At 43.5% G+C, this 14414-nt stretch overlaps 1 protein-coding gene across 4 annotated transcripts in view; it reads left to right on the top strand.

Moving 5' to 3' along the window:
* The window catches only part of sfi1 (SFI1 centrin binding protein), a 96229-nt gene that overhangs the window by 78319 nt on the left and 3496 nt on the right, over positions 1-14414 (top strand). For 2 of the 4 annotated variants that reach the window (XM_078421306.1, XM_078421304.1), the window contains 4 exons: positions 131-284; positions 2010-2112; positions 9785-9881; positions 13585-14403. In XM_078421306.1, coding sequence (XP_078277432.1) covers positions 131-284; positions 2010-2112; positions 9785-9881; positions 13585-13692 — 462 coding nt within the window. In that variant the 3' untranslated portion in view covers positions 13693-14403. Of the gene's footprint in view, positions 1-130; positions 285-2009; positions 2113-9784; positions 9882-13584; positions 14404-14414 lie in introns of those variants that run through there. The other 2 variants (XM_078421302.1, XM_078421303.1) reach the window with 2 other exon arrangements.

Raw genomic sequence — 14414 nt, 5'->3', positions numbered from 1 at the left:
TTAAAAGTTACTGACTGGTATGTAAAAGTGTATGTATGAACCTGTCAAACTGGACCTCTAATTTACCAGCCACCATTACAGGAGACAGAAAAGAAATGGATTTAACTGTCGATACCCATTTTGATTTTAGACAAATGAGGATGAATACAGGAACAACGGGTTTGGTGCTCACCAAGTTCGAAAGGACAAGCGAGTTTTGACCAAACACACAACTCGACAGCTGCTCTCTCCAGATCATTTAAGGGACAGAACAGAATTCCTTAGTCCAACTTTCCAGGAGAAAGGTAAATGAATAACAGCCGATCCAAATCAACCTTTTCTAGTTACAGTGATCGTGGACCATGTTTTCGAACGAACCATTGGGCATGTTGCACCTTTTCAAGGATGTTTTAAGTATATCCTTGAATCTTTGACAATGATTGACAAATCACTGACAATCCCCTGCCGTAACAGCTCAGAATAGGGAGTCAGTTTTGGGAGTGATGCTAATCATGCAAGTGATGTGGTCTGCTCAACAGAGCCAAGTGTAATCAGTGGCTTGATGATGGGGATGTGACTCTAGCAAACAATGTTGATGTTAGTTTGCTTATCACCAATTCCACTGGAAGGGTCCCTCTCCAGTGTTTTGAGGTGCCTCCTGTAGGAAAGATGCAAGGGCACAGGTAATGTTGTTACCTGGTAAACCATAACCTTTGTACTGGGTTTGAGATGCTCTCTTCCCCAAAGGCTGAGCCCACTGAATGCAATTTCATCATGGACATCAGCCTTTGCTGTCAGAGAATGGTGTTGCATGTTTGGGAGTGGACTGGTTAATTACCTTTATTTTGAAAATGTTAAGTGCAGGTCCGATCCACTTGAGTTGATGTGGACTTGGAGCTTGGTCTCTGAATGTTCGCTTATGGCAAGAAAATCCAATTGGAAAATCTCAAAGATCCTGCAGAGGAAGTAGTTCTTGATCAGACAGTTGATGATCCCAATCAAAATGACCTACATACCTATACTCCTGAACTCCACCATAATTAGCATTGGTAAAGATAGCCTTGGCTTCTCTCCCGAACTGCAATCTCAATAGCACTGGAAGATCCACATTGCCTCAGGGTGGGGCAAGAGCATTGGGAATCATGTCCATGGAATGTTTGAAAGCTGTGTTTGTATGGAAAACCTGTGACTTTTCTTACCTACAATCCCTCCCCTCTAATCTTAGTCTGAAGAAGGGTCCCGGCCCAAAATGTCACTCATCCTGTTTCTCCACAGATGTTGCCCGACCCGCTGAATTACTCCAGCACTTTGTGTCCATCTTTGGTGTAAACCGGCATCTTCAATTTCTTTGAACACATAAAAAACATGGTGGTTGGAGAGTACAGAAGGTGAAACCACTTGCAGATAATGTGAGGATTATTTAGAGTCTTCTAAGGCCATGACACCTAAGGGCAAATTTGTCATGGACAGGGAGCTGGTTATTGTCTGTTGAAAGGAAACCTAGAAGACTTCTTTAACTGTAGCTCGGCCTTCATATGTACGTCGACTCCCATTCCACAGTAGATTTTCTGGTCCAGTCTCACTGCCGGTCCGGACTGACAGGGAGTTAAAAAAGCCATTCGTAACTGAAAATACAATAAGGAAACAGGAGCAGATTATATCCCTCACTGTTCTAGAACTTGGCAGAATCTGCAGACAGGTTATGATGCACACTGTTCCCTTTCCCCATCAAATAAAATCCCAGGACTGTTTAGCTTTACAGTTTCCACAACACCCTGCACATAGATCTATCTGTCTGCAACATCATGAGCATGTTTCTATAAACGGTGTAAATATGGAGTTACATCAAGCCAGCCAAGCTAATCTTTAATTTATTATGTACATCAAATTGCTCTCATTGCACAGCATGCAGACTGATGTGTGTCAGAATTTTGTTGTGCCCTGCAGCTTAATGTGAAGGTCAGAATTCTTTTGAGATGGTTTAAGGGCTGCCTCTGATTAATCCTTTCTTTTCCATTCCCATAATTCAGATGCGGACTCTGCTGAATGTAATCAGCAACGTCAGCTGGAGGCTGAACTGCAAGGAATACGTCAGCAGCTGCAGAGCTTCCATGACAGCAAGCAGCAGCTCAGGTAGGTTGTCAGGGAGGCACTCTGCATTTAGCTCTTACTAATACCTGCAGCTGCAAAACCAAGTGGGCAAAATGCTGACAACCTTGGTCAAATTCTCCCAACATTAGTGCGATCAGGCGTGCAATGAAGCCAGCCCTCTACCCCCCCCCCCCCCCCCCTTCAAATTCATCTCTGCCCTAGAGAAGATACTCTACCCAGCCAAAGAATGTCCTCAAAGGAATTATTGATTCAGAAGAAAATGATCAAGGACACCGCTGACATCCCTTCAGTATGTTGATCTGCCTGCATCCAGATTCTGCCCCTGTTATCCTTTCCTCTGCCACCCCCCCCCCCCACTCGCTCCACATACTCCCCTTCGCTCTGTCTCCTGCTCGCCTTCCCTTTGCCCCTTCCTCCTCCCCTTCCCTCTGCCTTCCTGCTACCCCCCACTCTGTCTCCTGCTTCCTTTCCCTCTGCCGTGCGCACCCCTTCTCTCAACTCCCTACTCTCTTTTTTCCCAAATCCGACACACTCATCCTCTCTCCCAATCCCTGTCTCTGCTCCTTCAAGCCTTATTCCCCTGCCCTCTACCACATCCGATAACAGTCTGGATCAGCTCTGTAAGTCAAGCACCTCTAGCCTTGCCCTATCACAGATATTCCTTTTGTTCCATCATCTTCCTCCATTTTCTCTGCAGATTCTAATTATGTTTTTACTAATGTCATGTCTTGCAACCTCTTATGTCATCACTTTCCTGTATAATTTTTGTATGTTATGTTCTGTGTGTTGTCTGAGTCTATGTACCTGTGATGCTGCTGTGAGCAAGCTTTTCATTGTACCTGTACTTCACAGCACTAGTGTATTTAACAATAAAGTCAACTTGACTTGACTTCAGTGTAAAACTAATTTGTTTTTCGGACCCAGCTCTGACAAAGGATCTTCAACATTAACTCTGATTCTGTTACTAAAGATGCTGCTTGACCTGCTGACTGTTTCCAGCATTTCTGTTTTGATTCAGATTTCTTGCTATTGCAGGGTTTTTTTCCAGGATTTTAATTAATGTTGAATTCACTACTTCACTCCCAGGAATGCCAAAAAGCTCCCCTCTGCTCTTCAGGGATGTTTCCATCTGTCTGTCCATTTTACCTTGTTCATCCTCAGTGGTATGTGCTTCCCCTCTTGTTTTCAACAAGGTGTTCTTCCAAAATGCATTTCCACAGCCACATTACTTTCCTGAGCTCCACCCCATTCATGTAGATTTCAACTGAAATTGCACCTTTCACTACTCAGGCACAACCAAATTTACAGGTTTAAACTATTCAGCAGTTATCATATGATCTCTTGGTATCCTCAGATCCAACCTTGATGCCAGGTGTTGGAACATGCATGCTCTTTAACATCAAATCACTTATCAAAGCCATTATGCTCACAACAATTTTTGAACTCTGTTATCCGTCCAGACCTTTCACCTTTTCCACTTTCCTCTGACCCCCATCTCTCCCTTCAGGTCCATACACTGCTGAGTTGTCACCATTCCTTTAAATTTTCTCCTCATTAATCCGAGGCCTCAGCTTTGCCCCTACGATGAAGTTACGCCTCAACATGGCACCAAACTCCCTTCCTCTGCCTCTGCAGCCAGTCTTCACTTCAGACTGTCGACTCTTGCATTTCCAGAACTCCAGACCCACCAGGTCTGGCTCTAACATCTCTGGGTCTATTCATTGCTAACTGCTGATGTGACATCGAACACCTTGATATTTCCACTTCTCTCACTTGCTCTAACCTATAACATATGAATTTCCAGCACTCCACCTACTGAGAACCAGTCCTGAGGAAAATCTCCCAGTTCCTTCATTTCTGTTGTATTCGCTCTGATGATGAGACTTTCATGCAGGAGTCTCTGAGATGTCTTCTATCTTCCTCAACTGTGGCTTCATCTGTAGTAGTTGATAGAGCCCTCAACTGTGTCTCGTCTATTTGTTCACCTGTGCTTTCGTCCCCTCCCCCCTTGGACAAAGATAGTGTTTCCCTTATCTCCATCTTCCACCCCACCTGCTTCTGCATTCATCAGAACATATTTTGCCATATTTCTGCCAGCTTAAATAATATGACCAGACACATATTCCCGATTCCCTTCAGCAAAAAAAGTGTTGAAAGTAGTCAGCAGATCAGGCAGCATCTATGGAGGGGATGGATGGATTACTTCTTCAGCTTAGGACCCTTTCTCAGACTGGTTGAAGTGGGGGCAGAAAGCTGGAAAAGAAAAGTGGGGTGGGACAAGCCTGGGAAGTAATAGGTGGATACAGTTGAAGGGACAGAGGCTGATTGTAAGTGGCAAAGACTAGGGATGAAAATAAGTCAAAAGTAACAGACAATGAGAGGAGTGAAAAGGGTTGAAGGCAACAGGCGGGGGAGAAAGGGAGGCAATAAAAGAGAACTATGGGACTCTGGTATGGAACATGAGTGTACGAAGGAGGGGAAAAGGGAGCAAAAGATGCGTTGTAGGGTAAAGTGTGTGGGGGGGTATATGTGCCGGTGATTACTTGAAAATGGAGAATTTAATGTTCATACCGTTGGGTTGTAAGCTCCCCAAGAGAATATGAGGTGCTGTTCTAGTTTGCATTTGGCCTTACTCTGGTAAATCGAGGAGGCCAAGGACAGAAAGGTTTTTATGGAAATAGGATGGTTGCAAGTAGAAGCTCTAGCAGGGCTTGGCAGAAAGAGCTTGTGTTTGGCAAAATAGTCGTCTTGACTACCCATGATTTTGCCAATGTGAAGTAAACCACATTGGGAGCATAAAATGCAATAGAACCACTTGGAGATGTAATGCCTGTCCCTACACCTCTTCTCCTACTTCCTTCCAGTGAGACAGAGACTCATGTGCACCTCTTCCAATCTTGTCTGTTGCTTGGGTAGCTTACATCCCAGTGGTGTGAACATTGAATTCTCCACTTTGAAGTAATACCTCCCCCTCCTCCACTCATCTGCCAATCACCCATTCCCCTCACCTTTATCCACCTATCACTTACCATGCTTTGCGCCACCCCCACCTCTCTTCAAGCTTTCCCTGCCTAGTCCAAATGGTCTGAAGGGTCCTGACTTGAAACGTCATCGGTCCATTCCCTCCACCTGCTGAGTTCCTCCAGCGATTTAATCTTTGCTCAAGATCCCAGTATCAACAGTTTCTGGTGTCTTTCCTCCTCCTTTTCAGCATTTCAAAATGACTGCTTGATGGTCTGCAGGTCTATTCCAACCTATCCTTCCATTTTTCATGACAATTTCCCTTGCAACCGCAACATTTACCCTTTCACATCTTTCCTTCCCATCTTGCGAACCAGGCAGTTCTTCCAGGGTGAAGCAGTGATTTACTTACCCTTCTAATCTAGTGTACTGTATATGGAGTTTGCAATGTGATCTCCTGAGCATTGGAGCAACCAAATGAAGATTTCCAGAGAACCCCGTGCTCAGTCTGCTGTGACCACTCCCACATGCTTCCTTTGGCCACCTGCACTTTATAGCAAAGCCAAATTCAAGATCGAGGAACAGCACCCCATCTTCCATCTGACCAGGTTGCAGTCATCTAGACTCAATGACGAAGTCTGCAGCTTTGCCAACTGGTTTCCTGTGTTTAGAACAGTGTTAGAACTGGCCATTTCTATTGAAGGTCATCCATCCGTGATATTAGTTGTCTTTTTTCCATTAGTACTGTCTGACTGTTGGGTGTGTCCAACAGCTCAGCCTGAACATTTTACACTCCTTTGTATTATCAAGTCAAGTCAATAGACAATAGACAATAGGTGCAGGAGTAGGCCATTCAGCCCTTCGAGCCAGCACCGCCATTCAATGCGATCATGGCTGATCACTCTCAATCAGTACCCCGTTCCTGCCTTCTCCCCATACCCCCTCACTCCGCTATCCTTAAGAGCTCTATCCAGCTCTCTCTTGAAAGCATCCAACGAACTGGCCTCCACTGCCTTCTGAGGCAGAGAATTCCACACCTTCACCACCCTCTGACTGAAAAAGTTCTTCCTCATCTCCGTTCTAAATGGCCTACCCCTTATTCTTAAACTGTGGCCCCTTGTTCTGGACTCCCCCAACATTGGGAACATGTTATCTGCCTCTAATGTGTCCAATCCCCTAATTATCTTATATGTTTCAATAAGATCCCCCCTCATCCTTCTAAATTCCAGTGTATACAAGCCCAATCGCTCCAGCCTTTCAACATACGACAGTCCCGCCATTCCGGGAATTAACCTAGTGAACCTACGCTGCACGCCCTCCATAGCAAGAATATCCTTCCTCAAATTTGGAGACCAAAACTGCACACAGTACTCCAGGTGCGGTCTCACCAGGGCCCGGTACAACTGTAGAAGGACCTCTTTGCTCCTATACTCAACTCCTCTTGTTACGAAGGCCAACATTCCATTGGCTTTCTTCACTGCCTGCTGTACCTGCATACTTCCTTTCATTGACTGATGCACTAGGACACCCAGATCTCGTTGAACTCCCCCTCCTCCTAACTTGACACCATTCAGATAATAATCTGCCTTTCTATTCTTACTTCCAAAGTGAATAACCTCACACTTATCTACATTAAACTGCATCTGCCATGTATCCGCCCACTCACACAACCTGTCCAAGTCACCCTGCAGCCTTATTGCATCTTCCTCACAATTCACACTACCCCCCAACTTAGTATCATCTGCAAATTTGCTAATGGTACTTTTAATCCCTTCGTCTAAGTCATTAATGTATATCGTAAATAGCTGGGGTCCCAGCACCGAACCTTGCGGTACCCCACTGGTCACTGCCTGCCATTCCGAAAGGGACCCATTTATCCCCACTCTTTGCTTTCTGTCTGTCAACCAATTTTCTATCCATGTCAGTACCCTACCCCCAATACCATGTGCCCTAATTTTGCCCACTAATCTCCTATGTGGGACCTTGTCGAAGGCTTTCTGAAAGTCGAGGTACACCACATCCACTGACTCTCCCTTGTCAATTTTCCTAGTTACATCCTCAAAAAATTCCAGTAGATTTGTCAAGCATGATTTCCCCTTCGTAAATCCATGCTGACTCGGAATGATCCCGTTACTGCTATCCAAATGCTCAGCAATTTTGTCTTTTATAATTGACTCCAGCATCTTCCCCACCACTGATGTCAGACTAACTGGTCTATAATGACCTGTTTTCTCTCTCCCTCCTTTCTTAAAAAGTGGGATAACATTTGCTATCCTCCAATCCACAGGAACTGATCCTGAATCTATAGAACATTGAAAAATGATCTCCAATGCTTCCACTATTTCTAGAGCCACCTCCTTAAGTACTCTGGGATGCAGACCATCAGGCCCTGGGGATTTATCAGCCTTCAGTCCCATCAGTCTACCCAAAACCATTTCCTGCCTAATGTGGATTTCCTTCAGTTCCTCCATCACCCTAGGTTCTCCGGCCCCTAGAACATTTGGGAGATTGTGTGTATCTTCCTCAGTGAAGACAGATCCAAAGTAACGGTTTAACTCGTCTGCCATTTCTTTGTTCCCCATAATAAATGTCAAGTCAAGTCAAGTCAAGTTTATTTGTCACATACATTTACAAGATGTGCAGTGAAATGAAAGTGGCAACGCCTGCGGATTGTGCTAAAACTACAAAACAGAATAGAATTAAAACATTTAACACAAAAAATAAATTAACACAGTAAATTAAATTAGTCCCTGGTGATGAGAGTTAACAGTCCTGATGGCCTGTGGGAAAAAATGGCTCTAATTGCTGCCATTAACCTATCAACCTCTACTGATCCCCACAGCAATGCCAGCCTCGCCCTTTCACAGGTAACTTATTTTTCGCATTAACACTGTTTTGACAAAGATTATTTCGTCTTAATTCTGTTTCCCGTTCCAAAGTCACATGCAGTCAGACCTGTATGGCCAGGAAGTACTCTTACTCTTTAATCTTCCTTTTGAGTCCCTGCAAGTTTTTCCTTTTTTAATGTTATGTCTAAACTCATTTACAAAATCATCATTAAGTCTCAATCTGCGCACTTCAGATTATCATAACTCTCTGGTTAAAAACAAAATGACTAGCTGTCCCACACGTACTCCCCCCAGTAATCCCATTCCGTCCAGTCTCCTCCAATTTGCCTCATTATTAATGTATGCCTTTGCTCCATGGAGAACATTTTGCAGTGTTTTTCCAATGACTGATGACCTTTATCCGGGTATCGATCTCGTAAGTTTCTATTACTCTCCTTCCAAAGCCAGGAATTATTAGTTTTAGAAAAATGTTTAATATTGTTCTCAGCATCTTCTTGTCCCTATCTCTACTGCTACTTTTGCAGTTGTGATATGCTTTTAGCTGGTTTATTGAATCCCTATGATCTTCCCAGTATAATTTTAGCATTGTTCAGTCATGTTCTTGTTTTAACTTGCCTGAATTGCCTCATTCATCCATTTCTGACACTTCTGGTCATGTTTCCACTTATTGAGGTTCCGTTCTCAACATCTGACTGCTGTAAGAATATATTTCAGGATTTTCTAACCATTTTCTCTGGACACATCCATCCTTTCCAGGTTCCCACTTTTGAAGGGAATAGGTTGGTTGATTCCAATAAAAAGTCAACAATAATTAAATATCTCGAGTAAACAGGGACAGGTTCCTCGTTGTTAAGATTTGTAGAAAATCAGCACACTTTTGAAGGTAACTTTGACTTGAATACTTTTATTTTTGGGGTATATAAAGGGTTACCTGGCCCCAGTCATGCTCAAAATAGATTGTTTGACCTCACAATACACAGGTGAAATAAATCTCTAAGGTGAACAGCTCTGTAAATATACTTTCTGGTACAGGCAGATAATCTGGTGTTTTATGTTGGCTGGTATCTGAGGACTCCATTGCAGAAGCGACTTCTTGCTTTTGAGATCTGTTATAGATTAGATCAAAATCGCTTGTTACAAGGTGGACTGCTTCAACTCCTATTAACGCATTTAATGCATATCCTTCTAGACATCCCATGGTTTGGCAGTCTGGATAAAACATTCATCTGAATTTAACAATGCTGTCTGAAATGAAATTATTGAGAACAATGCCTAGCAGCTCAGTGGAGATGCTGCCTCATCTCATGGTTTATTTCTGATCACGGTTGTCTGCTTGGAGTTTGATGATCTCTTTGTGACCGCGTGATGTCCTCCCATATGCCAAAGAAGTGCTGGTTGATAAGTTAATTGGCCACTATATATTTGGATTTAGATTTAGATTTAGAGATACAGCGCAGAAACAGGCCCTTCGGCCCACCGGGTCCGCGACGTCCAGCGATCCCCGCACATTAACACTATCCTACACCCACTAGGGACAATTTTTTACATTTGCCCAGCCAATTAACCTACATACCTGTACGTCTTTGGAGTCTAAACATTTAGTTTAGAGATATGGTGTGGAAACAGGCCCTTCGACCCACCAAGTCCGCGCTGACCAATGATCACCCGTACACTAGTTCTATCCTGCGCACCAGGGACAATCTTTGGACGTTTGAATGCTGTGGCGTGTAGTAAGTTAATAAAATTGATGGGAATGGGGTAAGAATATTACCCCATTAGGGCAAGGAAAATTAGTGGGGTAACAGGATTGTGAGCTGGAACTGAATGGCCTCCTTTATCAAAAGGAAATATGGAAATAAACATTCCATTGTGTTTCTTTGTAGGATCTGGCAGAAACAGGCTTCTGTGCTACAGAATTGGCTTCAGGTAAATTCAACAGCAGATGGAGAATCGCCACAGATGAGGCAGGAACTAAAGCAGGTAAATCACCGCATGCCCAATAGCATTTCTATTCACATACATTGAACAGACTGGGATTAAAACATTTAAAGTTTTACAGATATTACTTAGTCATTTGAGGTACATCTTTCCATCTTTAATTCCCTTCGGTAAGAGGCAGACAGCTGTTGAAGGAAGAGAACTAGTCTCTACATTAATATCTGGTTCCCAGTTCAGATTTAGTCACTTGAGAGCAAAAATTGGACTAATATTGAAAAAAATGTAACACGAGAAATGGGTTGATATGGTCCCAATGATCAGCTAGTTGTGGTCATGTGTGAGAGGATGCAGAAACTGGGAAGACTTCTTGCAACCTTGTCCCATCACAATCTTTCTGGTAAGTTGATATCTGGAATGAGGATCTAGCACAAACCAATTATCTCCCACAGCTACATAGACCACATCTGTGAGGATGCCAGACCTTTCTCGTGCTTTCTCTTTTGCCATGTCAGTTCTCAAGATAAGGCTTTTCACTCCAGGATATCTGAAATGTCTTGTTATTTCAGGAAACGCTGCTCCACACCCAGTGGTTAACCATCGCCTCAACTGTCCTTTATGTCCTGCACCCACTTCCCCAAAGGAGCAGAGTTTCCTTAGTCCTTACCTGTCAGCCCACCAGCTTCTGCATCCAGCACATAATTCGTCAACAATTCTGCCGGCCACAACGTGATCCCACCATTCACATCTTCCCTTCCTGCTTTCCGCAGTGACTACCCGGTCTGTGACTCCCTGGTTCGCTCATCCCTCCCCTTCCCCAAGCGCTTCCCTCTGTGAACGTAGACGGTGTGAACGGCTGTCCCTATACTTCCTTCCCGCAACCTAAACATCGGTTGCATTTGGTGATTTCAATGTGGCCCGCTCTACATTGGTGAGACGGATTTACCAAAGTGCCCGTGTTCTGTATCTGCCGGTTGTCTGCATTTTAATTCCCCTCTCCATTCCCACACTGTCCTGTCAGGCATTGCATCAACATTGAATTCTCAGGGGACCCATACCCTTTTTGTCCCCTTCTCACCTCATCGAGCCTGGTCCTATCACACGCCCACTACTTCCTACAATAACCCCACCTACCCATCGCGCACACACCTCCCACAGGATCCCCTCCCTCTGCTGTTCCCATCTGCCACAAGCCACCCGTATTTGATTCCATTCACTTTCCTTTCCCATCAGATTCTAGAATTTGCAGACTTTTATTCTCCATTTATCATCTCCGTCTGTTGCTATCTCCACCCGCCTCTCCCCCACCTGACTTATCTGCCAATGAACTCCACCACACTTGTTCCAATCTATCACTTGACAACCGTTGCCCCCAACTCTTTATACTGGCTATTTTCTTTCTAATCTTTCAGTCCAGATGAAAGGTCTCATCCAGAAATGTTGACAGTCCATTTCCCCGCACAAATGCTGCCTGCTCCACTGAGCTCCTCCAGCAGCTGCTTCTTTTTTGTTCCAGATTCCAGCATCTGCAATCTCTTGTTCCTCCGATAAGGATGTGCTTGAGGAGAGAACTAGTCAACACATCCCAGCAGCATAATCCAGCTGTTGTTGGGGTAAAGTCAGCAACCAGTGGCCACGGGGATGTGACTCAGTGTGGGAAAGAGGAAGGGCTTATAATAAGGGAACAAATTACTCTATTTCTATACATCTTTGTTCCTGGTGTGTGTTATGTATATTCTGTGGAGACTTACCGGTTTTTGTTTTACTGGAGCATCTGATTGCGATTGTTTATGCCTTGCAATGGTTTATTCAGGTTTTAATCTATTGTCAATTGATGGGATTCATTATGATCTCTGTCTGTTAAGTGCTGACAGTGGGGATGGAGCTAGACAATAGCAGGAATGCTGCACTGTGATTTATGGTCCACTCTCTGGTTCTAGACCATTGCAGCAGATAAACTCTGCTTATCGGACATTGAGGGACTGTGGGGATGGATTATAAACGTGCCATTCCCTGCAGCTGTGTTGAATCAGGCAGTCAGGCAAAAAATGAACAAAGTGCAAAACCCTCATCCTCTTCATTGCCAGCAGCAGACTTGGCCAGTTCTCTGCCAAGCAGATTTTATTCCAAAACAGCAGGGACACAAAAGGATACCACGCAATTGTAAAGCTATTCAGCAGGCTTAATTACTGACTCAGTAGAATCTCAGAGAGGGAAAATCAGTGCTGGAAAGGTCAAACGTGTCTTACAGATGATTTCAGGAACTATTCACACGGCTTAAAAATTTTGATCACACAATGTAATACTTCCTGTATGTAAGGAGGAAGCAGATTTGAGGGAGGCAATGGGTAGGGCTGGGTGGTGAAATGATCATACTTCTCACATCTTCCCTTATTTGGCCTCAAACCACAAAATTATGCCATTGCTGTTATTTCCTACCACTGTTTTTCTTTTCCGTCTCTTTCCGGTGATCGGATATCGAAAATCGGATTTGTTAAAATGGGGCATCTTGGTCAGCATGACCGAGTTGTGCCGAAGGGCCTGTTTCCGTCCTGTGCGACTACCGCTACAAAATTTCACTGCTGGAACATAGGCTGCAGTTATAACGAGGGAGTAGACATGATGGGTATTTTTTTTTTAAATAGTCAAGGGATGTTGGCTTAGCCAGCCAAGACATTGTTCAATTGCCCATTCCTAGTTGCCCTTGTGAAGGTGGTGGCAAGCTGCTGCCGTACTGGAGCTGTGGAGTATACCCACAGTGTTGGAGTTTGACACAGCAATGGTGAAGGAACAGCAAAGATAATCATTTCAGGAGGGTGGAAAGAACAGAGGGTTTGAATGACATTTAAGTGGTGGTGTTGCTGGCTTAGAGAGGGTGGTGAAGACTTGTTAGGGACAGCTAATCTGTGTGGAGATGTAAATAGAGGGAGATCAATCAGAATAGAAAAATGGAATGCAGCAACTAAACGTTTATATCACCTGCAGTTTTATTTTTGCTTTTCCACAAAGCTTGTGGACTTTCCCTGAACTGCCTCAAATGCACGCAAATCCCACTTTTACATAAGATGACCCAGATCTTCAGATGTGGTCCCAGACCCTTGTACATGGGATGTACAGATTGCATAATCTACTTCCTCTGTGGAAGGATATATATCCTTAAATGGGGAACCGGAGGTCACCGTGTCTTCTGTAATGGACTGCTCCAAACACTGCAAGCTTACTTCAGCAGTCATGTTACTATGAGGGTTGTGTCATTACATTGTGTAGCAGAGCACGTTAAATCTGATGGGTTCCCAGTGAGAAAGCCTTTTGGTACTGTTTTTAATTAGAATTTATATTCAGCATGTTTAATATTGAAAAAATATGCACATGGTAATTTGACCGTTGGCACGTGCATGGTATTGGAAATGGATCCCTCTTTCCCCCACACATGCATCCTTTACTGATGCCCCTGTAGGCAACTAGATTGCTAAGTAATCAGAATTTCTCATGCATGTCCTTCTGCATGAACCAACCTTGGCTGTGGTTATTGGTTTCCTGCTATTTGATATTGCCAGGAAAAGCAGCACTGATATAATGACCCAACTTTACAAAATTCACTTAAATTACACTCAGCACCAAATCTTTGCATTTATGCAGTGTTTATTCCAACACTATTCAAATACTGAATATGTAATCAGTATGCAGGCTTAACTGTGATTCTTGATGTGGTGAGAGGCTTTGACTTTATTCTTATGTTCACTTCAAGCTGGAATCAGACATCAAAATGCTTTCGATGAAGCTGAAGAGAGACACACCCCATATACAGCATCAGGTTGCCAGAGTGCAGGAGATTCGGGAGATCCTGACTGTGTGATGGTATCTATCACTATAGCAAATTGCAATCTTTATTATGGTGTATAAGGAAACTTGTTTTTTCAATCACAAGCAGCTTGCTTGCATCTTGAATTCCTCCCACCTGAGGGCCTGTTTTTTGGGATGCAATTGTGGAATCAGCAAATTATGTGAAATGTTTCAGGAGTCTTCATTGTGCAATGAACAGATTTGCATATATCATCTGAAGTATGTGAGGTCATGAGACATCTAAGGAACGAGAGTACAGGAGTTGTAGTTTTTTTTTCAAAGCCTGTAGTTTATGTCAAAATAACATGTAAAAATATAAAGCACATGTAAATGTCTAACTGTGGACTAAAATACAGAGCTGTGACAACTACATCTTTTGCGGTGGCCCAACGCAACATTTCAGTGATAATACTTAACCAAATTCTCAAATTGATTCCTATAATTTATAAAACACTTTTAATATAAAGCATATACCACCTTTGTTTCCAACCCCCCTCTTGCTTGCTTTCACTAAAGGGTTCCTGTGGTGAAGCAGTTGCATGAACCAAGATTAATTCTCAAGCCACAATGGTGCAAATGGAGAAATTGCCCAAAGGAACATGTGGCAGAACGTTGAAATTTCCAAACTTTCACCAGCAATCTCAAATGACGGACAATGACGCACGCACAAAATCAATCATGCACCCAAGATTTCATACCAAAGCAATAAGGAACATTTTAAGCAATTCTCAAATA

The sequence above is a fragment of the Rhinoraja longicauda genome, chromosome 25, assembly GCF_053455715.1.
Source record: "Rhinoraja longicauda isolate Sanriku21f chromosome 25, sRhiLon1.1, whole genome shotgun sequence".
Lineage (NCBI taxonomy): Eukaryota > Metazoa > Chordata > Chondrichthyes > Rajiformes > Arhynchobatidae > Rhinoraja > Rhinoraja longicauda.
Note: the sequence above shows the minus strand (reverse complement) of the source record. Positions and strands in the feature narration are given on the sequence as shown.